At 55.3% G+C, this 24,553-nt stretch overlaps 1 protein-coding gene across 2 annotated transcripts in view; it reads right to left on the bottom strand.

Moving 5' to 3' along the window:
* Window positions 1-754: 754 nt before the first annotated feature.
* The window catches only part of MDGA1 (MAM domain containing glycosylphosphatidylinositol anchor 1), a 57,014-nt gene continuing 33,215 nt past the window's right edge, over window positions 755-24,553 (bottom strand). For both annotated transcript variants that reach the window (XM_025862444.2, XM_073884869.1), the window contains exons 4-17: window positions 22,939-23,135; window positions 21,994-22,126; window positions 21,473-21,742; window positions 18,917-19,246; window positions 16,092-16,388; window positions 14,962-15,246; window positions 13,112-13,263; window positions 12,090-12,267; window positions 11,807-11,830; window positions 10,613-10,765; window positions 10,103-10,237; window positions 6,482-6,612; window positions 6,154-6,262; window positions 755-5,421 (exon numbers count right to left, since the gene is read on the bottom strand). In XM_025862444.2, coding sequence (XP_025718229.1) covers window positions 5,330-5,421; window positions 6,154-6,262; window positions 6,482-6,612; window positions 10,103-10,237; window positions 10,613-10,765; window positions 11,807-11,830; window positions 12,090-12,267; window positions 13,112-13,263; window positions 14,962-15,246; window positions 16,092-16,388; window positions 18,917-19,246; window positions 21,473-21,742; window positions 21,994-22,126; window positions 22,939-23,135 — 2,486 coding nt within the window. In that variant the 3' untranslated portion in view covers window positions 755-5,329. The remainder of the gene's footprint in view (window positions 5,422-6,153; window positions 6,263-6,481; window positions 6,613-10,102; window positions 10,238-10,612; window positions 10,766-11,806; window positions 11,831-12,089; window positions 12,268-13,111; window positions 13,264-14,961; window positions 15,247-16,091; window positions 16,389-18,916; window positions 19,247-21,472; window positions 21,743-21,993; window positions 22,127-22,938; window positions 23,136-24,553) is intronic.

Below are 24,553 nucleotides of genomic sequence, written 5' to 3'. Positions count from 1 at the left end.
GAGAAGTGTCTGTTCATGTCTTCTGCCCATTTTTTGACTCGATTATTTGTTTTTTGGGTGTTGAGTTTGAGAAGTTCTTTATAGATCTTGGACACCAGCCCTTTATCTGTAGTGTCATTTGCAAATATCTTCTCCCATTCCGTGGGCTGCCTCTTAGTTTTGTTGACTGTTTCCTCTGCTGTGCCGAAGCTTTTCACCTTGATGAAGTCCCAGAAGTTCATTTTTGTTATTGTTTCCCTTGTCTTTGGAGATGTGTCTTGAAAGACGGTTGCTGTGGCTGATGTCAAAGAGGTTAATGCCTATGTTCTCCCCTAGGATTTTGATGGATTTCTGTCTGACATTGAGGTCTTTCATCCTAAATGCCTCTTCTTTAGAGAAGTTGTCCCTGAATCTCTAGCCCAAATGAGAACCTGCTCTTACAGCACTAATTGTATTCATAATGATGTGTTTCCTGGTGTAATTATGAGCTTGGTGTCTGTCTCCCCCACTAAAGCAGGAGCATCCACAAAGGCGGTATTTGGCTAGTATTTCTTCAAGGAACAAATGAATGAGGACACCAGGCTCCTTGGGCTGGAGACCAGAATGCAGGTCCCCACTGTCCGGGGGGCAGAGCAGGACCCATGATAGCAGGTGCCAAAGAGGAGGGCTCTCCCCAGAGGTCTGAAAAGACCCCCTAGCCACTCACCCGTGCCCCCTCCTGGCCCACCTGCTGCCCACACACACAGCCGGACCCGGAGCACTAGAACACTGCAGCTTTATTTATTGAAACAACCGCGTCCGCAACTAGAGGTTACATTTGGGAGGCTTGGGGGTGAAAAAAGGACAAAGAGGTTGGGGTGGAGACAGAGAGCAAGGCAAAGGGGTGAGGATGGGGTCGTCTGACTAAAACAACCCCAAGACCTTTCACCCATGAATGAGGGTCTCCTGTTGTGCTTTTACCTTGGTGGTGGGGTGGGCCTGGGCATGGAGGGGTTGGCTTTTCTCTCAAGTCTGGGAGGCCTCAAGGCTGGAGCAGTCCCCTCCTTCCCCTGCCCCTTCTCCTAGGTTGGGGATAAAGGCCTTGGTGAGCTGGCCACCTGGGGCAGGAAGGATGCTTGGAGACCGCTGGGGCAGAGGGGCCAGCAGAGTTGAGCTGAGACGGTGATGATGGGGGTGGCTGGAAGGGGGTGGGGAGGTACCGGGAGGGAGGGCCCTCCTAGTGGGGCCTCTGGGAAATGAATGCAGGGGACACGAGGGAGGGGTGATGGTGGGCAAGTGCCATGTCTCTGACCTCAGCTTTCTCCCCTGTACCATGGGGGCACTGGATTAGATGGTCTCTAAGGTCCCTTCCAGCTCTCAGGGTCAAGGGCTCCCTAGGAAGGAGTGGTCCTTCTGCCCCAGCACACACCCTCACACACATACACACACATATTCACACCCCCACACAAACCCCTTCACCCTCACAGACACACACTCTCACACTCAGCACTGATTCAACAGAGAGGGGCATGCTATCTTGCCTTTGGAAGTGGGGAGGGCTCCCCCGAGCCCAGAACCTCAACCCGTGGCCCTACAGGGACTCTCCAGAGCAGGTTCATCCACCCCATTCCTTGGGACAGACCTTGGAAATATGTCAAGCCCTCTGAGTCCAGGGAAGGGCAAACACAAAACTTTGTACCCTCTCACCCCATCCCTCTTGGTCCATAGGGGGAAGCCCGTAGGACGAGGACACCAGGACACACCGATCTTCCTTCAGAGCCCAGGCTCACGTGAAGACAGAGGGCCAGGGAGGGGAAACAGTCCTTTCTCTCTGGGAGCCTGGGCAGTAGCTAAAGCCAGTGTGGGCAGGGGGAGGCAGCGTCCGCATGGCACCCAGGCCTGATCTGGTGTGGGAGGAGCAGTGGCCTGGGATGAGAGGCCAGAATTTGGGGCAGGGAGACAGCACCGCTCCTAGAGCAGGTGCCCAGTAACATCTGTAACTTCTGTACCAGCGCCCAGAAGCCAGGGCGGGTGGACCAAGCTCGGTGCTGCCGCCTGATAGGAGGCCTTGGCCAGCAGTGTGACAGCCCCAGGGTGGGAGCACCGGGCTTCCAAGGCTGGCTCCACCCCAACCGGCTGTGTGACCTTGGGCCAATCCGCCCCCTGCACCTTTCTCATTTACACAAGGAGGGGTTTGGCCCTCTGAGGCCCATTCCACCAGTGAGAGCCTGAGCCCGGGGCTTCCACCAAGCACAGGGAGAAAGGAGAATGAACGGGAAAGGGAAAGAGGCGGCAGGGTATCCCAGAGAAGGCAAGGTGGGAGGAGCATCCTGGGAGGCGGGGGCTCGGTCTGCAGGCTTAGCTGGGCACCCCGGGTGGCTGCCTGTGGTCCCAGGGGCAGCACAGCCCAGCTGAGACTCCCCCTCTTCTGCCTGTACAGCACCTGGCCCCAGGGGTCTCCCCGAGACATCAAACGGGGGGGGCAACTGGAGTGAACAAACCCCAACATCTTGAGAGCTGACCCCGGACTCCCTGTTTTAAGGCCACAAAATGCCTCAGCCACCCTGACCCAGAGGGCGAGACTGTCACAGGGGAGATGCGCCGGATCCAGCCAGCCTGGTCTCCCCTGGGCTGCGGGTCTTCACGGGCCACCTACCAGCACACAGACGCTGACACCCACGGCACAGGTGACACTGACACAGAGGTGCTGACTCACAGGCAGACACAGACACACGAACACTGGGACACACAAAGACACTTCTTCCTTGCAGACCCCATCCTCCCACAGACAGACCGGCACACCCTGGGCACTCCCATCACACACTGTTAGTGCTAGTACGCATAGACACACACACTCCCTGCAGACCTGCGCGCACGCGCACACACACACACACACACACACACACACACACACACACACACAGGCACCAGCCTCGCCCTTCCACACAGGAGGACCAAGGACCTCGGTGCCCCAAGGAGGTGGTGCCTGGTGCCATTCCTCTCTGCACCTCCATACCCACCCCAGCAAGGGCGCAGAGGAAGCCCCTGGCAGGCCAGTGGTTCGCATTCCTGGGTTCTTCCGAGGAGCTGTTAAACATTTCTGATGCCAGGCTGCCCACCAGTCCAGTGAAATCAGAACCTCTGGGGATAGGACCCAAGCATCCGTGCTTTCTAAAAGACCCTCTGGTTGTTCGATTCTGCAGCCAGGGCTGGGAAGCACTGATTTATAGAATCCGTTCCACTTGGCAAAGCCCACAGTGATTCCCCTATCGGGCCCACCTGTGCTGGGCATGAGGTTGGGATGGGCTGGGGGAGAAGGTTGGAAGGCTCGGAGGAGGAGCTCACAGTCTAGTTGGGGGCAACAGACGGGACAATTAAGGAACAATACTCAGCAGACGGGATGGAAGTGTGTTCTGGGAACCCGGAGCCACTCATTTTGGAGAGAGCCCTCGGCTGAGCCAGCAAGGCAGCCAGGCTGGTGGGGGGATCAGAAGGCCCCGCTCCAGGCCTGGCCCAGCCACCCCAGCTGTTGGTGATGATGACAGCACAGGCCACGGAGCAGTGAGAGGGGCCGCCTTTGCGTCGGTGCCCCGCCTGCCTCTTGGCACTGCCCTGCTCCCCCTGCTCTGTTAGCTGTCCCCTCCGAATGCTCCAGGCCAAGCCCTGTAACACACCCCACCAAAGGTGCTCGCATTTCAATAGGGTCGTCTGTAAGCTCTTTGTCATCCATAGGGGATGAAAGGTAGAAATTCAGGTGGTGGCAGGCAGCTTGAGGCTACAGAATAGGGCTGCAAGTGGTATATTTGGCCAGCACCCCACACACATTCATGTCACTCGTGGAGGGGGGCATGCATGCCAACATCCCGCAGGCACACACCAAACCAGGGGTTAGGCCCGCCTCACAGACGGATATGTGTAATTGCATGTGCAGACTCACATTTGCACATACTCCTGCCCAGAGATGTACCCACAGTGCTACACAGACACAGACAAGTGCATGCGCGCGCGCACACACACACACACACACACACACACACACACACACACACACACGGCCACATGCACACATGCATGAAGACTCACCCTGGAAGGGGCTGGGCCTCCTCTCTCCCATGGATGGTGGAGTGGGGTCTTGAGGGTGACATTCAGGAGGAGAGGGCTAGATTCCACTGTGCCCACCGAGGCTCCCAACCCAGAGCCTGAGGACAGGGAGCCCTTTTGGTTCCGGGCATGAGCTCAGCTCCAGGGCAACAGGAGGCCAGCAACTGGCCTGCCCCCTGCCCCAGCTCTGCAAACCCCTCCTTCCCCCACTGGGCCGGGAAGGGATCAGCCAACGAGATGGTCCTTTGCAGTGGAAGGGGAGCAGGGGCACCCCCTTAACACATACCCTCTTATCCAGAGCACCCCTTCCTGCCAAGTATAGAAGAAATGAAGGCTCCGCTCTACTCCCAAATGCCATGGGGGCACAAACTCGCAAAAAACAGGCCTTCTCCTCTGCTCCTCTCAAAGTCAAGCCTCAGCCCAGAAAATGGCTGGCCAGCACCCCACCCCCCACCCCCCCAGCCCGCTCCCTCGAAACGCAGGTGGGTGCTGATGTTAAGCCAGCTGACTAGGGTGGAGATTGTGCTCTCAGGAATCCAGCTCCTCGTGGGGTGGGGTAGGGACAGCTGGGGCAGGAGGGAAGGTGTCAGACTTCAGACTGCCCAGGCCCAAGACCCTGTGCTGCGTCCCTCCAAAGGGGCACAGTGTGGGGAGGATATGAAGTCCAAGAACAAACAGGTCAAGGGATCAAGGTGACCTGGGGTCTCCACCTTCCAGCCCTTGCCCTGAAAACAGAGGGCGTGTGGCAGGTGCCTCCCGGGCCTCCTTTGACCCCAGCCTCCCTCATCCCAGGGAGTCCCAGAATCCAGCCAAGGTTGGGGCTCTCGAGCCGGCTCCCCTTCTGGCTCCCTTCTGGTAAAGCCACTGGACTGAGTTAGGAACGACGGAAGGTCACCAGTTAGGAACAGGTGCAGCCAGGACAATGCCCATGTGGCGCCAAGGTCCCTGGGGTGGTAGACACCATTCCGGCGAGTCCCTTGTCTCCGCAGAAAAGAAGGTGCTGGCCGGTCGGATAGAAACTTGTGCTTTAATATATGTGTGTGTGTGCGTGTGAGTGTGTGCGTGTGTGCATGTGTCAAACGACCGGCTCCAGGGTCTCAGCGCCGGGTCTCTGTCCTTGTTTCTCTGCTCATCCTCGCAGCCAACGCAGGCCCCCTCCCTGGCGGGCCGGCCCTGCCCCTGGGCACCCCGGCTGGCGGGGGTCAGTCTTTGGTACGATGTGGACACTTTGGTGTGCCGGGGGCGGGGTGGGGGGGGCACGCAGCTCTCATCATCTCTGCAATGCCAAGAGGAAGATGATCATGGGCCCCCAGAGCTGTGGGTGGGGCTGGCGGGGGGCTCCACTGCCCGGCATCACCACCACTGCGACAGGAGAGAGAAGGGACACAGACCGGGGCCCCGGTCAGCTCGGCAGGGCCGGGGCCTAGCAAGCTGCCCCCTCTCTCGGGGGGACCTAAAGGGGGACGTTGCCCTCACTGCACACAGACACACCCGTAAGCACAGATGTGAGGTTGGGTGGTGTGGGGCTTAACTTAAGCCTGCCAGGGTCCAAATCCTGGCTCTGCATCTCACTAAGACACGGAGCAATTCACCTGACCTCCGTGGGCCTCAGTTTCCTCGTCTGTAAAATGAGTCCAATAGTCAGTGCCACCCCAGGGGGCTGCTGTCCTCACGACATGAGATCGTGCATATGCAGGGTTTTGCACCCTGCCTGGTGCATGGTAATCACTCAGTAAATCCAGCTGTTACAACTGCAAACACCTGGCCCTGGGGGGTGGGGCACACGTTCACATCTGCCCCCCCCCCCGACAGACATACCCAGACGCAGACAGAGGCGGCATCTGGGTACTGTAATAACTCAGTAAGTTCACGGGAGGGCACTGTTCTCATTGCCCTACAAACGCCCCATAACCTGAGCCAGGGTGGGGCCCAAGTTGGGGCCCAAACACACCAGCACCTGTTCATGTCATCCCTGACACACGCATGCCATCACCCAGTCACTCTGAACCCCCATTCAGCCCTGACACAGATAGGTGCCTACCCACACCGCCCCCCTACATTCGGCTCCTCCCTCCCTCCCTGCCCATCTTGCACCTTTATTGGGATCCATCTGCTTCCGGGGACACTCTCCCTTCTTCAGTGTGACATCATCTATGGCGATATCCCCCAGGTAGCCAGAGCCTCGAACCCCCTCAAAAATAATCTGGGGTGGGGTCAGAGAGCAGGGATTAGGGGATTCTTCCCGAGAGAACCCCCAACCCCTTCCTTCCCCTCAGTCCACTTGGAAGCCCCCATACCCCCGCCTGGGTTTCTCCCCAGCTCCCCAGAGGGAGCCCGGAGTCGTCCTAAGTGCTCCCTGGCCAGAGTGCCGGCCTGAGGGCTGGGGGAGCCTGTGAGGGGCCCCCGGGCCCGCTAGACTCACCTGGAAGGGCCCGCTGGGGTTGATGGGCACATGCACCTGCTGCCACACATTGCCCTTATTGCCGCTGAGGGACCAGGCGTGCGTGTCGAGGCCCCCTTTGTTCCGGGACCGCACCAGGAGGTTGAGGGAGCCTGTGGTGGGGATGAAGAGAGGGGGGCAGTGAGGGTCTGGACAAGGCCCCCCTCCCCCGCCACTGCCCACAACACCAGCCCAGACTGGTTCACATCCCGTTATCCCTGGGTGGGGGGCACCTTCAACATGAGACAGACAGGACAGCAGCAGGCTTCAATTCATCAGGATGCCTGCAATTTTCCTTCATTCCTTGCCTTCCTTTCTGATCAGCTGATCCCCCAAGACACACACACACACACACACACACACACACACACACCATCCTCCTTCCTCTAAACAGTGGAGTTGTCCCAGGCAGTGGGGCCTATGACTGAGCACAGAGCAGGATTCCCAAAGCACACAGTGCACACCCCTGGCGTGGGATGATTTTTCTGGAAGCACAGGAATGGACTTTAAAACTTTTGATACTTAGATGTATGTTTTGAGAAATAAATGAAGCGAGTCCTTCAAACTCACAATTTCTCTAATATTGACGCTTCGGACAAAGCTAAGAAAAAGAGAGGGAGTTGCTTTAAAGAGAGATGTTGGTGTTTGTGCCACATAGCCACGGGAAAAGCAGAGGAAGTGAAATGCTGAGGGCATTTGCCTGTGGGTGCTGAGCTCGTGTGCCCACGGCCACAGGGGCCTGGAATTCTGGAGGTGCTGGGGGCCCTGGAAAAGAGGGAAGCGATCGTGGCTTGGCGAAGAGCGCCCAGGCCATGTCATGGCCCCTTCTTGGCTTGTCCAGCCCGCCTCGAGCCCCCAGTGATATGGAGGATCTGGCTCAGAGGGAAAGGGGGAATGAATCTTAGCACCTGGTGGCTGGCGTTTCCATGGCGCTGTCCAGAGACAGAGCCACACCATCTGTGACACCAGATAGCAGACCCCCGGTGGGGGAGAGTCACCAAATGTTACCTGCCTGAGCTGAAAGGAGTTGGCCCAAAAGACACAAGGTCTGGGGACAGCTGGTGCTCAGAGCTGCCAGGTGGGCTAGGAGGGGAGGGAAGAGGAGGTAACAGGACAGCAAGACACACCCCGTTCCCCAGCAGCAGGGCCAGGCCTAGGTGGGGGCCCTCGCCAGCAGATGGACCCATCAGACGGCTATGGCCAGCTCCCAGTGGGCCAGGAGGTGCCACACAGGCTTCAGTAGGCCCAAGCCCCAATACCTTTCAGGCTCCTCACCAGCCCCAAAGGGACCCTCTCTCTTCCCCCGCCTGGGGCTCTTCTACCCCGCCCCCGTTCTTATCCCCCTCAATTCCCACATCTTTTCTCCCTCTTCCACCACCCTGCCCCAAGGCCACTAATGGGGGGACCCCTCCTTTTCACGCCTCAACCAAAAATTGAATTTCTGCCCCCTTTCCTAAGTACCCCATCAGCTCTAGGATCTCCCCTGCTCAGGGGCTTCCTGACAGCCTTTCAAAGGGGTCAGCCAGGGTCCAAGACCTGCAACATCCCTGAAGGGTGGGCCTGCTCACTACTGTCTTCCCTACCTCCCTTGCCACCTGCAAAGCCAGAGTGAAATCTGTGCCAGAGCCTGGACAGACAGACTGCAGCTTCCCAGCCTTTGGGCTTCTGCTCAGGCTTTTCCCACTGCTGGAGACTCCCTCCCCTACCACCTTTTGCCCTGGCCAAATCCTTCCTGTGATTCGAGGCCTCTCTGAAATGCCATCTCCCCCGAGAAATCTTCCTAGGCTTGAGTTGGGAGTCCTCTGTGCTTCCTGTGAAGCCCGAGTCCTTCCACTGCAGCCCTCCAGGCCCCAGATCACTCTCTGCTCCGGGGTGTGACAGTTAGCGGGGATTCACATCTTCTCCTCCCCGTCTGACCCTTTGAGGGAAGGTCTGCAGCAAGTTGCTATGGGTTCTAAACCATTAAATGCTGAATGAACTGTTTATGATGGTCCTCACAACTGAAAGAGGACTTTCAGAGAACCTCATGGTTAGAAGTTTCTTTGGGGTTCGGGAACCTTAGGCCTCCCTATCATTCATTCGTTCAACTAACTGAGCCCCACTATGTACCAAGCACTGTTCTATACATGAGAGGTACGTCAGTGAATAAGGCAAAGACCCCTACCCTCCTAGAGCTTACCTTCTATTGGTGATAAGCATTATAAAGCTAATAATGCAGGGAAAGGAATAAAGAGGTATTGAGGTGGGACTGTCAGGGACCTCTCTGAGGAGACCTGAATGAGGGAAGGGGGAGAATGTTCCAGGCCAGGCAACATCATGAGCAAAGTCCTCTTTGGCAGGACCCCACCTCAGGTATTTCAAGAAAAGCAAGGAGACCAGTGTGCTCGCGAGCTGAGTGGGAGCCAAGGCGAAAGTGGTAGAAAATGAGGTCAGAGAAGGAGGCAGGGGCTGGATCAGATACTGGAGGCCTAGGCGAGATGGTGATGAAAGGGGCAGAGCAGGGGAGTAATGTGATGGGACAGGGGGCCCCTCCACAGCATCCCTGCTAGAAAGCCTTCCTGTCCAGATCTGATGCTTACGGGGTCTTCCTCCGGTCAAATTCAAATCTGCCTCTGGCTTCTATGTGTACACAGTGTTTCCGGAAACCTGCCCCCAAATCTAGCGCAGTGATTGCCTTTGGGGAAGGGCTCTAGGTAGCAGGAGGGCTGGGATGGGAGGGGGACTCTCATTATGCGCCCTTTGTACCTTCTGACCCATGCAAAATACATGGCCTGTCTTAGTAAAGAAGTAAACAAACAAATAAATAAAAAATTTAAAAACTTGTCACTTCCTCAGCAGAGTCTTCCATAATCAAGCCCCCAGCGCTGGTCCCTATTCCCAGCTGTCTTGGCCACGTGGACACGTGTCACAATGGCACCTCAGTCTTATCTGGTGCCATTAGCTGTTTAACGTCTGTCTCTCCCACTTGACCGTAGGTGCCAGGAGCGCGGGGAACTGCTCTGCCCTGTTCATCGCAGTACCTGATGCCTGGCACAGAGCAGGAGCTCGGGAAATAAGTTCATTGATTCACGTGACTTCCCAGAGGGCAAATGCACGCCCACCCTTAGGAAGCCGGACTGCCCCTCAGTGCTCACAAAGCGGCACCCTCCCAATCCTGTGTTCAGCGCTTGGGGGAGTCAGACAACTTGGGTTGCTGTGTGATCCTGGGGAAAAGGCTGAACCTCTCTGATTTATATGGTAGTACCTCCCTCACCTGGTGCTTGTGAGAGATAATGGGACTACAGAGGCAGAGCACCCAGGAAGTCACCGGGCACTTGACAGGTGCTCAATACAGACACCCTCTTAGCCTTTTTCGCTCTCTCCTCCAAGGCTTCCGTCTTGTCCTGCTGGAGCCATCTTCTTTGCAGACTCAGGACAACCTCAGACAAGCTGGCTCTGGCTTCCTCCCTTGCCCAGATTCTGCCTACACCCCCTCCAAGGATTTGTGATTCAGCCAAGTTGGGAAGCCCAGGCCTCGCATGGGCCATGCCCAGCCTCCTGTGGACTCCCTCTCTCCTCCCCGCCCCAGCAACCCTTGGGCAGACTACCGGGCCCCCGACTCACCGATGTGCTTCCCGTACATGTGGTAGAAAAAGGAGACGCAGTAGAACTTAGCGCTGGCATTGTACAAGGGACTCACCAAACGGGCTCGGTCCCCCAGCTCCCGGGGCCTTGACGTCTCGATGAACATGTAGTAGCCTGTTGGGGAGGGGGAGATGCACCAACAGCCTCCTCCTCACCCCACACAGGCCACTTTCCACCTGCTTCCTTCACTGCCTTAACTTCATCTGACCCCAGGGGCCTCACCCATCCCACCTCCACCTCCCTGCCTCACCGGCCGGCACAGGAGTCTAGGCCAGGAGTTCCGAGCTCTACTGCAGTTTCTCTTCTTCTGAGTCCCCATGAAGACAGAGTTGTGCCTCCCCCTCAAATTAGGGCTCCCTGAGGGCAGGGCTGTGTCTCCCCTCAGACTGGGGCTCCCTGAGGGCAGGGCTGTGTCTCCCCCCTTGGACTGGGGCTCCCTAGTGCTAGACCCCTCCCTGAAGCTGTTCTTGTCGCAGTCCATGTCCTCACCCTCAGGGGTGCCACTGATGTCAGTGGGGGGACCAGTGTTGGGGGAGCGCTTGGGATTCTGGTTGAGGGCATTCTGCCGTGTCCAGTCAAAGTTGTCTGTCAGGTCCTGGGTGTAGCCACAGATCTTCTCATCTTCAAAGTGGCAGGTGTTGTCTGCATTGGGCCAAGGGGGCAGGGGAAGGGGACAAAGAGGGTCAGGAGGCGGCCTGGTCTAGTTTCACCCTCCCTGGCCACCCCGAGGCAGGTGCCACACATCCAAGCCGTAGGCCTAGGATCTCAGGGCTTGAGAAACCAGGCAACAGGGTCCCTGAGAAATCCGTTCCCAGAACGGGACTTCCTAACCTTTGTACACCGCAGACCCTCTGACATCTAGTGAAGTCTAAGGGCTCCATCTCAGAATAATAATTTTAGATGCACAAAATGAAATACACAGGGTCACAAAGGAAAATCACTTATATGGAGATACAGCTGTCAAAATATTTAAAAAACACATTTGTGAGATAACAATAGGTGGGCTTCTTTATTATCTAATTAAATAACAAGATCTAGTGTTAGCTCTAATAACTGCTGTGGTTTTGAAGCCCTGATGAATGTAAATGATACTCAGGAGAGGCTGCAACAACTTTAAGATCATGTGCAAACCGGGGCTTTGTCCTGATGACAGGGTCACAGGTAGTGATTATACTAGTGTGGTCCGTTGCCTACATTCGTCCCTGAAGATGTTAAACTTCTGCTAGAAGTTAGGGGAAGATAAAGAAGTAACTGTATGCGCTTCCACGTTCCAGGTTCACAGACCCCCTGAATTCTACACACAGATCCTTTGGGGGGAGGGAGGGCTTCCTGGATCTCAGGTTAAGGACCCCTGCAGCAGAGAACAGGGGATGTGGATAAGTCTGGTCTCTCCACTTTTCTTTTACGGACAGTGATTCTAGGGGACAGGATCAGGGTGCTGACTGAGGGGGGGAGGCCCTGAGTTACAGACGTCCCCTACCTCTGCCCCGCTCCACCTTTAAGCCCCAGAATCAATCCTGGATGCACGTGTCTCCAAGCCCAGCCTTGTCCCCTTTGGCTTCTCCTTCCAGCGGCTGGCCTCCACCCCATTTTCTCTCTGGGTATCTCTCAGGGTCCTCTCCTCCCACCAAGGGAGTCTTTGTGTTCCCAAAGGGAAGGGGAAGTGGGAGGGAGATGTCTCACCTGACAGGTTGGGAGAGTTGATGGCTGAGAAAGCAAGCGGGAAAACCAAGTCAGAACTGAGGTGTGGGACCATACAGAGGGTGCCCAGGCTTTGGACCAGGGGACAGGGTTCCCGAAACCAGGACTGGGGGCCAGAGGGGCCTAGCCTGCGGTGACAAAGTAGCACACTGCACAGTGGGGAGCCCCAAGCTCTGGAACCATGTGGGGAGGTTGAAGGGGGGGTCCCCTGGGGAGGAGATGAGCCCACCCTTCCCACCACCCCTACCCCACCACCACCACCTACGCTCTGTGTAGTGGATGATGCGGGAGGCCATGTCACCAGCCCCGAAGGTGGTGTAGGGTGTGAGGCGGACCTCGTAGCTGTGGGGCACACGGAGGTCAGTCAGGATGTACTCCAGCAGCTGCCCCTTCTCCACGCGCCGCACTGGGATGGCCTTCACCATGGCGTTGTGCTGATTCAACTGCAGATACAGGGTGTTCCCAGATGCCCAGCAGGCCACACCCTCCACCAGAGCACCGGCCCAGGCCCTGGTGTGACTTGGAGGGTGGGGTGGGGGGCAGTGTCAGGGAGCAGAAAGAATAAAGGACTAGGAAGCCAGACCCTCAGTTTCCCCCTCTGTGAGAGAGAGCAATCACTCCTACCACGCCTCCCTCCTAGGGCTGTCCTTAATAATACATGATGCTGGGCACTGTTCAAAGTGATTTGCCATTATTAACTCACTTAATCCTCAAAATAACAATCCTCTGAGGTGGAACATTATAATGACTCCCATTTTACAGATAAAGAAACTGAGGCCAAAGAGATGTCATTTGCCCTAGCTCACACAGAGCTAGATTCTAGCCTAGGCGGTCTGCCCCAGAGCCACACTTTTACCCTCCACAGCCCCTGCCCCTTGGGGAGAACCACATGGAATTAGACTGGACACAAGAACAGCATAGCTCCAGCTTTGCATTCTAGAGACCCTGTGGATGAGACTGCCCCCCTACCCCACTCTAAGCTCCTGACTCACAAGTAGATTCTGTGTTTTGTGAGCAGAGCTAGCTCTGTCCCCTTTCCCCTGTCCAAGATCCCCAGCAGATCCAGCCCAGTTCTCAGAGCTGGGCCCAAAGCATGGGGTCAGAGGGGGCAGGTCCCTAGAACCTCCCAGCTTCTGCTGCTGTGTCCGGAATACTTTCTCTCTGGCTCTAAAGAGTGGTCTGTAAGGGGGTCAAATATGTCCAAGCCCTGCCTCCAACCCCTTCCCATGGCTTGAGGGACACTCCCAGGGTCAGCCTGCCCCCGGGCCCCTGTCCCTCCCGGCCCACCTGGCGGACACTGAGTCTGTAGTTGAGCAGGGGGTCGACAGCATCGGGCTCCCTCTGGGTCCACTGCAGCACATAGGAGTAGTTCTTGGACAGCTTGTGGCTGCGGGTGGGGTTGGGGGTGTCGAAGTAAAACTCCGGGCTGTAGGCTTTGGCTGAGAGGGCGGGGAGGGGGGCGTGGGGCCGTGAAGGGTGGGGGGTGGGGAGAGACAGAGAGAGAGGAGGCACGGGAGAGGGAGAAGGAAGAAGATGGCAAGGAACAGAGACAGGGTACGGGGAGACAAAGAGAAAGGGAATACAGTGAAGAGAGGAGACAGTGGGAGAGGAGGAGATTGGGGGAGCGAGGGTGGGGTATGAGGGAAAGTGGGAAGTGGAGAAAAGGGAGATTGGGAATTCCAAGACGTGGTATTGGTGAGAACAGAGAGGAAAGGTCAAGGAAAACCCAGAGAAAAGAGAAATTTGGGGAGACACACAGGAGGGATATTAGAGAAGTCACAGGGAAAGAGAGTGGGGGGAAAGACACGAAGAAGGGTCAAGGATTTTGAGGTGGAAGGAAGAGAAAGGAGAGGGAGAGAGAGAGGCAAAAAGGTGGGGAGACAGGGGAAGTGTGGGAGAACAGGGGAGGGGGAAGGAGGTGGGAAATGTCATAGGGGCCTCTGGCTGGCAGGGCGGGGTGGGGTGGGGAAGGGCTAGGGAGTGACCTGTGGTCCTGGCCCCCTGCTTTTGAGTGAAGAGATCCAAACAGGAGCTAAAGGGGCACCCGGTCAGTTGGGGGCTGCTGAGAGAGCTGGAGGTGCAGTAGAAGGGGACAGGCACACCTGGGGCTCTCCTCCAGGGGCGCTGCCACCAGCTCTGACAGGGAACCAGCTCTCCCTCAAAGAAGAGAAAGGGCATCAGAAACCCCTTCGGCCCCTATGCGTTCTCCTCAGCCTTCACCACGACCTCCACCCCTTTCTGAATCACCCATGCCCGCCTGCAGCCCCAAACAGCCCACCCAGGAAGGACTTGATGGCGAGATAGGCTGAGAGGGATTTCTGGGCACCAAGGGGCCTGAATCTCTGGGGTGACGGCTCAGGAAATGTGCGCTGGCTGGCCCAGAGCCACCCACGACGTTCCAGAGAAGCTGTTGAGGGTCGTCTTCTCTCCTCTTAGCTACAGCTCAGGCCCCTCACATTGGGCCTGCAGTTACGAAAAGAAGGGGTCCTCCGTCCGCAGCCTCCGCGGCCCAGGACGAAGGAGGAGGGGCTTGAAATGTGATGGCTGGGATGGGGCGGTGCCCAGGGCCTGAGTAGGCGGGTTTAAACCTGGTGTGGGCGGAGCTGGAGCGCACCTGCTACCCGGAAAGGAGGAAACGGAGAGCTGGGATTGGACGAGGCTGGAAGGGGTGGGGCCTATGCCTCGTAATTGGAGCCCAGGCGCGGTGTGGATGGGTCTTTAAAGGGAAAGGCCCATACTTGGTGCTCGCGGGGCTAGAGGGGCGAAGCCTAAGCCCGGGGAAGTAGGGGTTTGAAAGCGGCAGGGCTGTCCGAGGCCAAGGGGAGGGAGGCTTAGCTAAAACGGGCGGGGCTTAGGGCACGTATAAGTGGGACTTGAGAAGTTCCTACACCTGGAGAGGGCGTGAGTGAAGCGGTATAGCCGGGTCTAGAGGGGCCCTAAAAGATGTCACAGTTTGCTCCGAGCGGCGTGGGCGGGGCTTAGACCTGGCATGGGCGAGTCTTGGAAAGGCAGGGACCTAAACTTAGTGAAGGGACGCAGGAAAGGGGCGGGGCCCAGGCCGACTGTGGGCGGGGTTGGGGCGGAGCCTGGCCCCAGGTGAGCGCTGTTGGGTGGGGCGGGACCCACGGGACGCTCACCCGAGACCTGAAAAAGGCAGGCAGCCGAGCCAACGTCGTTCGAGATGCTGCACTCGTAGCTGCCGCTGCTGTCGCGGGTGACGGCGTCGAGGCGCAGTTCGGAGTGGTCGGGGGCCTCGGCGGCGACGGGGACAGCGGGCGGCGGAGGCAGCAGCTGCCCTTTGAAGCGCCACACGGCCGAGGCGATACGCTGGGGGCTGCCCCGCAGCAGCGAGCAGCGCAGCAGCACGGGCCGGCCCAGCGCTTGGCGCACATCCTGCGAGCTGGGCTCCACCTCCGGCGGGACTGGGGACGGGGGCGGCGGTCAGCGGGGCCGGGTGGGGTTGGAGGAGCGGCCCCATCGGAGGCGACGCACTCGACTCTGCTCCCGCACCCCCCAGCCTGGAGGGTTCTCAGAGCGGATACACACTCGTAACATACACAACAGCCGCGCTCTGAGCAAATACCCACCCCATCCCGGCCAATTCTTCCAGCCATGCTTCCCAGACTGGGCCTCTAGTCTTTGCCTCAGATGGTCCCCTCACACTCCTCTCCCCGCCCCCTCCCCCACGTAGTGAAAAGCAGCATAACATCGGAGCTCAGAGCAAGATCCCCAGAGCTAGACGCCTTAGGTTCAAATCTCAACCCTGCCTCACACTAGCTGGTAAGACCTTAGGCAAGTGACTTATCCTGTGACTCGGCTTCTCGGTTTGTAAAAATAAGGAAATAATAGCGTCTATTTATAGGGCTGTGAAGGGTTAAATGAGTTCATGCATTAAAATGCTCTTAGAACAGTGCTTGGCACGACGTGAGTTAACTCTCATCGTTATACTATCAGACACAACGTACTCCCGTGAAGGTCTTTCAAACTCCCATGTCTACCTGTTATGTTCTATCAGTTATTTCTTTGCTCACTGGGTCCCTGGGAATGAAGATGGGGGCGAGGGGGGCGGCACTCGATAATGGCAATGTGCCAAGGGTCACAGACCTCCCGCCTTAGAACACGGGGTTGGTAAGGTTTCGGGGATATGGGCAGTACGTGGAGGGGGTTGGTTGACCTGGAGTGAATGAGGGGTGGAGAAGGGGCAGGTCAGGCTGAGAACCGGGAGGGACAGCCCAGAAGGGAGTCCAGGTGGGGCGATGAGACTCACACTGCACATTCAGCTGCACCTGGGCCTCGCGGGGGCGCACGTTGAAGCCATTATACCGAGCCGTCTGGCAGCGGTAGGTCCCACTCATGTCGCGGCTCACGTGCTCCAGTCGCAGCTTCCCGTCCGGGGTCTCCTCCAGGGGCAGCCCCGAGGGCAGCAGCGCAGCCTCCTTGTCCACGCGGGACCAGAGCACCGGCGGCCGCGGCTTGCCTCGAACCTCACACTGCAGCTCGGCGGGCGAGCCCTCCCGCACTGTGACCACGGCCCTGCCCTTGGGCACGCTGATGGTGGGAGGCACTGCGGTGGGGAGGTGGGCAGGAGCAGGGTTAGAGCTCCCGCTGGCCCCTGCTTTCGGGCTTCGGCTTCTCTCTCCCTAGGTTTGAGCCTCCCTTCCCCATCCCAGATGTCCCAAAGACCCCTCAGTATCTCCAAAACACAGCTCACCTCCCCCAGTTCTCTCTACCTCCTGGGGTCTCTACCTCAGGGTCTCCCAACTCAGAAAGAGACCTGAAGTCCTCCTGGCCTATTCCTTCTTTTCGTTTAGCCCAAGGAAAGGGGGTTCCACCTTGTAAACAGTTCTACTCAGTGACTTCCTCCCTCAACCCCCTCTCTCCTGCCCACTGACCCCGATCTAGTTAAAGCTTCCATCTTGCCTTCTGGAGTGTTATCACAACATCCTGCCTTCTGGAGTGTTATCACAACATCCTGCCTTCTGGAGTGTTAGCACAACATCTTGCCTTCTGGAGTGTTATCCCAGATCCCTAGGCTGTCCCTCAACATGCTTACCCTTTCTTCCAAAGTAATAGGATATCTGGAGTTTAGCAGGGCACACAGCCAGAATAACCATTATGTCTCCCAGCCTGTCTTAGTGCTAGCTAGCTGTGACCATGTGACTAAATTCTGGCCAGTGGGATGTGACAGGAAATAAGGGTCTGTAAAAGGCGAAGCTGTGCCCCTCTTCTCCTCCTTCCTGCGGGCTGGAATGCAGACTGATGGCTGCAGCTGGAACTGCCATTGTGGACAAGGTGGCCCACACTAGTGATAACAGAATAGCAAGACAAGATGGAGCCTGGGGCCCTGAGGACTAGGTGGAGCTGAGCCATTATTCCAGCCTGGACTGCTCACTTTTATGAGGAAAAAAAAATACACATCTAGCTCATTTAAGCCACTAGTAGTATTCGGGATTTTCTGTTACACACAGCCAAACCTAATCCAACCCAACACATCGCCCAACTGGAGGGTCTTTTAAAGACTCCCATGGGTCCCATCCCACATCCCATCAAACAAATTAAAATGTCCTACATTAAATATAAATTGTAAATAACTCCACAAGGCAAGCTGAGGTCCAGTTATCTAGTTAGGATCATTCATACTCTTGTAAACATTTATACAAATGCATCGGCTTTAATTTTACAGTTTTCTCTTTGTATTTTGCAGCCAATTAATTTGCTTTTCCAGGTCTAAATTATTTCCACAGGCCCTTAAAAAGCTTCCATGCCCTAGGCATCAGGCTAATGAGCCAAATGGAGGAAATGGCCCAGTGCCCTATTGATTTCCCTGTTTCCAAAACGTCCCAGCTCCCAACCTTGCTCTGCCCCCACAGGTTAAAGGGCTGTCTCCTTCCTTTGAGGCTGCACTGCCCTCAGGTTAAGGCTCCAGTTCCTTGGCCCTACAAACAAGACCCTCGTGCTCCAGCCTCTGCCACTCCCCAGGCTCATCTTCCCTCTCCCATCCTGTGTCCCGGCTATGGGATCCACTTATAAGGCTTGTAAGGGACACACTCCCTGGCTACGAAGTCTTTTCTCTGTGCAGAAGTCAGGATGGAAGGGGCCTCTGAGGCCATCTGGTTCAATATCTCACAGAGGAGAAACTGAGGCCCAGAGAGTCAAAGAGGCTTAGCCAAAGTCAGCCAGCTCCTCCGTGCAAGGGGCTAAGGACTGGAGATGAGATTCTAGAGACTCTCTCCAAAATCATCCCCTCTAAAGTCCTGTCATTCTTAAAATGTAAACCCTTCAGGGGTGGCTCTACAGTCAGACTGCCTGGGTTCAAATCCCAGCTACCCCACTTACTGTTTGTTAACTTAGGTGAGTTTCTTAAACTCTCTGAGCCTGTTTCTTCACCTCTAAACACTGATGATAAACTACCACATAAGGTAAACCATGAAGGTGAATGAGCTAAATATGAAATCATCAGAACACAGAGTAAACACTCAATAAATGTTAGTCATTATCTTATTGTTGTTATTTATTATTATTGGAATAAAGACCCAAATCCCTACATAATCTGGCCCCCGCTCACCCCCTGCTCTCTCCCATCTCACGCCATTCTCTCAGCTCCACTTTCCTCCCTTCAAAAGTGCTCCAAATGGCCCATGCACTTACCTGCCGTAGGGCCTTTGCACATGCTGCTTCTTTGGCCTCCCTTTTCTTCTACCCTCCCTTGCTCTCTTTTGCCTAGCAAAATCCTGCCCCTCCCTCAGATCTCAGATCAAACATTCTATCTTAGGAAACTCTTTCCCGACTCTCATGTATCAGAGTTTGCAGTGATATATTTATTTGTGAGACTATCTGAAAAACGTTTGCCTTCCTGCTTCGTTCAATGCCAGCCGAGCTCATTTTGCCCACCACTCTACCCCAGAGCCTAGCACAAATGCCTGGCATACAACAGATGCTTAATAAATGGGTATGGACACAGAGGAAACACAAATCATGTCCCCCTCACTCTGGTCTCCTTTCCCCCAAGCTACTGTGCCCACCTCCCCTCTGTGGGCCTCTCCAGTTTCCTCACACACACACACAAACACCCATGCCGCTTCAGCTGCCCACCTGTCTCAGAGGAGATGTTGACCTCGACGCTGAGGTCAGGCACAGGTGCTCCTGGGAAGGAAGCCACACACAAGTAGGTGCCATAGTCGCTGAAGTGCAGGTCAATGAGCTCTAGGCTGCTCGTGACGGCAGGCAACTCGGGGTCATTTCGGGTCACCAGCAGCCTCTTGGACATGCGTGCCGGCTTGCCATTCTTGAACCACTGGTAGGTCACCTTCTCCTGGGGTACTGCATCCACATGGCACGACAGCTTCAGGTCCTGGCCCAGCTGTATGTTCTCACTCTCTTTGATCACATCTGGGGTGATCTGGAACGTAGCATTCTTCATGGCTATGGGTGGATGGGGAGGGAGAGGTGGCTGGGGCTGGCCCAAAGCCAAGGGTCTATGTCCCTCCCACCCCTGTCCAGACCCAGTTTCTCTCCTTGAACTGGCCTTCCCACACCACCACCCCCCCCCAAGAGAAACCATCACTTTGCTTGGAAATCATTCTGCTTGCTCAGATGCATTTTTAAAAATCCAAAAAAGCTGGCTGTAGAAAAGTGGGTTTAGGAATTGTTATAGCCGCTGTTGACCGAACGTCCGTTACGTGAGAGGCACCGCCCCAAGCGCTTGACACGGTTTACTCACCTCACCCATCCCACAACCTTGGAGTGGGGCACTCTGCTGTCCCCATTTTACAAAGGAGAGAACTGAGGCTCAGACAGCTTAAGTAACTTGCCCAAAGAAATAGCCAACCTTGAATTCAGACTCAGCCTGCACTCTTAAAGGCTGCACTGCTTTATTTTTATTCTTGTTTTAAACCTTGAATATGCAAAGTACAATTTTTGGAAAGAGGCACCAGAATGTACTAGTGCTTCTGTCTAGAGAGTGGGGCTGAGGGGAAATTTTATCCTTTTGTACTGTTTGCTTCTTTGCAACAAGTTTGTGCAATTTTTATAATAAAAGCCAAATACAATTATTTTATGTGAAATTACACAAAACACAGAGTTTAGGAAAAAGGTCTAGCCTCTTTGAAAAATCTGAATATTGTCTGACGTAGCCAAGAGTTAGAGAGAATTTTTCTTCTTCTTTTTTTAAGTAGGCTCCACATCTACCATGGAGCCCAAAGCAGGGCTTGAACGCATGACCCTGAGATCAAGACCTGAGCTGAAATCAAGAGTTGGACACTTAACTGACTGAGCCACCCAGGTGCCCCAAGACGGCATTCTCAATAGTGGCTGCTAATTTGACAGGTCCCTGGTACAACGGCCATGAACTAGGACTGGGCTGGGCAGAGCAGGCTGGATGTCACCCTAAGAGGTGACCGTAAGTATTTGATGTAAACTGAAATCTCAGGAACCTAGGTTTTAAAGGCCAAATGGAATTAGGTGGAAAAGAGTAATCTGACAAGAAAAGTACCATCAAAGGAAAAAGTAGTCATCAGCAACAATCTTGCTACTGTCTTTCTTGCTCTGATTAAGTAAAAAGTCACCAAGAGCTAGCTTCTTTTTGGGATAAGAGTCAGAGAGAGACTGGTTGGTGAGGGAAGAACAAAAAGGAGGGACCATTTCATCAGAAGACTCTCCACTGGATTTGACAGAAGCTGTACTTTATTTTCAAGGGCTAAAGAGCTGCAAACAAGCCTGGATCTTTAAAATTTTCAAGTAAATAAACAACAACCAAACAACAACCTAAAGTTACTCCTCAGTCAGAAGAATTTAAAGTTTTCTCTTTAGGGGCGCCCAGCTGGCTCAGTCAGTAGAGCATGTGACTCTTGATCTCAGGGTCGTGAGTTCGAGCCCCATGTTGGGTATAGAGATTACTTAAATAAATAAAACTTAAAAAAAAAAAAAGCTTTCTCCTTCAAGCACAGTAGCAAAATCAAGATCATACTGAGAAGCTAATGAGGCTGAGGTTTAGTAAGTAGGGTGTTTATACTTCTTTAATTGTGCCCCAAGTTTTGTATCATTTTTACATTTAGTAATTACCTTCAGACTCACCGACACGCTTTGCTAATAAAGATTTGCATATGAGGTATGTACAAATCCATGTTATTTTCATTTTAATTCTGTGACAAATGTAGAAACCATTGTATGGGAAGAGTCAGGAAATTTCTCTTAAAGAGTGGAACGTCCACATTTAGCTTTTGGCAGCCTCAGTTTCCCAATCTAAGAAAGATGTCGGTAATTGGGGTGCCTGAGTGGCTCAGTCAGTTAAGCGTCTGCCTTTGGCTCAGGTCGTGATCCCAGGGTCTTGGGATCGAGTCCCGCATTGGGCTCCCTGCTCAGTGAGGAGTCTGCTTCTCCCTCTCCCTCTGCCTCTCTCTCTCATGAATAAATAAAATCTTAAAAAAATATATTGGGAAATCAATGCCAGCCCTTCCCACTTCTTCCATTGTCAAGATGACATTTGGAAATGTAGATTATAAATAAAACTTTATACAAATTGTAGTCCAGCCGCCGGCAGACAGACAAAAGGAAGCGGACAGGCTCCTTTCCCAGTTCCCCGGCGGTTCCTGGAGGGCAGGGCCCCCGCCCGCCTCCTGAGTCCCCTCCCGCCCCTCCGGACCCACGTACATCGCACCAGCAGGTTGACCGTCTTCTTGGCAGGGTTGCCCACATTGTTGGTGGCCGTGCAGTTGTAGTAGCCAGAGTCCCGGGCCTGCACTGAGGGGATGCTGAGGGTGCCACTCTGGGCCACAGCACCCAGGGGCAGCGGGCCCTGCCCGTGGGACCATTGCAGCTGGGGTAAGGGATCGCCGCCTGCCAGCAGACACTGTACTGTCACATTCTCCCCCGGGTTGACCACCAGAGTTTCATTCACAGACAGCTTCAGGGCTGGTGGTGCTATAAGGACAAGGTGGTGGGGTCTTAGGGGACCGTGAGGCAGCGCTGGGGGAGCTGAAGCGGGGAGGAGAAGCCATGGGCTTGGGGAAGGCCTGGAGGGAGAGGGCAGGGAGCAGGCGGAGGGGCAGGGTGGGGACATGCTCACGGTGAGGGGCCTAGAGTCCTGTGTGGGGCGGGGCGCCGTCTCCTAGCTGGGGAGTCAGCCCCAGGCGGGCAGTGGGGGGTGGGGGACGGGCAGGGAAGGCCTGTACCCGTGGTGTTGGTGAGCCGGAAGGTGATGGCCTTGTCCGGGATGCCGCACACGTTGCGTACGGACACCTGGCAGGTGTAGCTGGCATAGTCCTGGGGCCGCAGGTTCTTCAGCTTCAGGACCTTGGTCTCCCCCTAGGCAGCAGCAGAGCACTGGGGTGAGGGGCCTGCTTGGGTCTCTAGGGATCCCACACACATTCACCCAGCACCCGAGGCGGAAGCAAATTCCTACTTTAATTCCTATCTTTTCAACCTCCACACCATTTAGGCTCAGGGAGCCGGAAACTGGGGTGGATACTGCAGTCTCCAAACCTTGGGCTTCTCTGCATCTGGTGCTGTCCTGGGACACACCGGCCGGGACCAGGCCTCAGTTTTCCCACTCTGGGAAATGGAGGGTAAGGAAGGACTCCTGCTCTGTCTTACAACCCATACAAACGTGGGGCTGGCCCGCAGGCCATGGCCTCATGTGGAGCTTTGCCACCTAGGATAGCCAACCTCTGAAAGACGCTCCTGGTAGGACAGCTGCATCACCACCTCCCGGGACTGTAGGGGTCCCATGGGAAGTGCAGTCATCTCTCTGCCCCCAACTGCTACTGCGCCTGCCCAAGAGTTCCCAATACTCTGCCAGTCAGCCGCACGCAGGGATCACATGCCTGCCCCTGGAGGGTGCCTTTCCTAACTAGCAATGTCCCCGGAGGACTGGTGCCTGGGGGACTCTCCCGTCCTCCCTGACCTTTCTGTCCTGATTTCATTTGGCAAGGGCTGTCTGAAGCCCAATCAGAATGCATGCTTCTGACGTCAGGACAGAATTACAGGAGTCAGGGCATAGTCCCCGGAACACAGGATCACAGGGCCTAGGTCTCTGCGTCCCCCTCCCTTGCTGGGTGCAGAAGGAAGAGTGTGGGGCGAGCCATGAGGAGACCAGGCTGGCTGCTGTCCATCCTGACCTGGGTGTAGAGGGGCTCATAGATGTCGACCCCATTGTCCTGGCTGTGAGACAGGGTGTCGGAGCCCCGCTTCCAGATGAAGCGGGCAGGTGGGTTGGAGTTGACAGTACAGCGCAGGAACACCGTCTTCTCCTGGTAGAAATTGCCTCGAACATCGCTCACCGTCTGGTGCACCGTCAGCACGGGCTCGTCCAGGTCTGCAAGGACACAGCCCCAGTGGAGTCAGGGCCGGCTCACCCCAAGGTGGGGGGCTGGGTTTTCTGGCAGCCACCAGGGAAAGCTAAGCCACCCTCAAGGGATGCTTCCAGAGAGCCAGATGCTCTCCCAGCCCACAAGCTTGACCACCCATTGGAGGCAGGGGAATGGACTTAACGGCTTCCCAGCTGTCCCTCCCCCCGGCCCTGCATGCGGGTGTCTATCTTCACCCTCCCATCATGGGATGGAAGAAGCAGCTGCAGACTGGAAATCAGGACACGGGTTCAAATCCCAGGTTAGCTGTTAATTTGCAGTGTGACCTGCCTAAGTCTCTTCTCTCTCTGGGCTTGTTTCCTCGCTGGTAAATTGGACTAGATTGGTGGTTCTCACCTCTGTTTGCACGACAGAATCACATGGAGACTTTCTAATACCACTGCCTGGCAGAGCTCATTGATGGTGTCAGAAGTCAGAAGAATGATTGCCTCTAAGGAGATTATTGACTGGGAGGGAGCAGGAGGAAACTTTCTGGTCCTGGAAATGCTCTTGAACTGGATGGTGTTTACACATGCATAGACATAAGAATTCACTGAACTGTACATTTAAGATTAGTGTATTCTATCGGGTGTAGCTTAATCCTCAATTAAAAAAAAAGAGTTTAAGAAAAATCCTGATGCCAGGGCCCCATCCCCAATTATCAGAATCGCTGGAAGTGGAACCCAGGCATCGGTAGTTTCTTCTAAAGACCCCCCCTAGACATTCTAATGGGCAGCCAGCGTTGTGAACCAAAGGCACCCACATTCTACAGCCTAACATCCTTCGACAGGTGTCTCATCATTCTGTCCTCGTACAGCCCACTTGGACAGAACTCATAACAAAGACCAGAGGTGGAGGTAGAGCATTGGTGATACCCAGGCCCCTTCCAGCACCAATAAATCAAGAAATGACCCCCAGTCCCAGGATTTGGCAGGTCTGTCGTTGACTGAAAGGGGACAGAAGGGTCTAAGGTTCCATTGCTCACCACTTGGGGGTCTCACTTGCCGGGGGGCATGGGCATATTTAATGGGTAGGTTCATTGTAGACATTAAGATGGTGTCAGACAGGCCCCTTGGCTTGGCCCTATGGCTTCTGGGTAACTAGGATCAGCCTGTGCAAGCAGTGAAATAGACTCTTGGGACTAAGGGGGGTATCTCTATGGCAGGCAGGTAGGGGGACTAGGGGCTTCCCATTCAACCAGCAGCCAGGATTGAGGGGTGCTTGGTCCTGTAAGTGGTGGGAGTAGGGAAGTTTCAGAACAGCCCCTGGGGCAAAAGCAGAGACATGAGGTACTATGGGAAGGGCACCACAGCAGAGTCCAGGGAACCTTTGCGGGTGAACAAGTCACAAACCCCCGGTACCACAATTTCATCTGTGAAAAAAGTAC

Source organism: Callorhinus ursinus, unplaced genomic scaffold (assembly GCF_003265705.2).
Source record: "Callorhinus ursinus isolate GAN/ISIS: 27379988/994484 unplaced genomic scaffold, GSC_fseal_2.0 scaffold59, whole genome shotgun sequence".
In the NCBI taxonomy this organism is placed as follows: Eukaryota; Metazoa; Chordata; class Mammalia; order Carnivora; family Otariidae; genus Callorhinus; species Callorhinus ursinus.
Note: the sequence above shows the minus strand (reverse complement) of the source record. Positions and strands in the feature narration are given on the sequence as shown.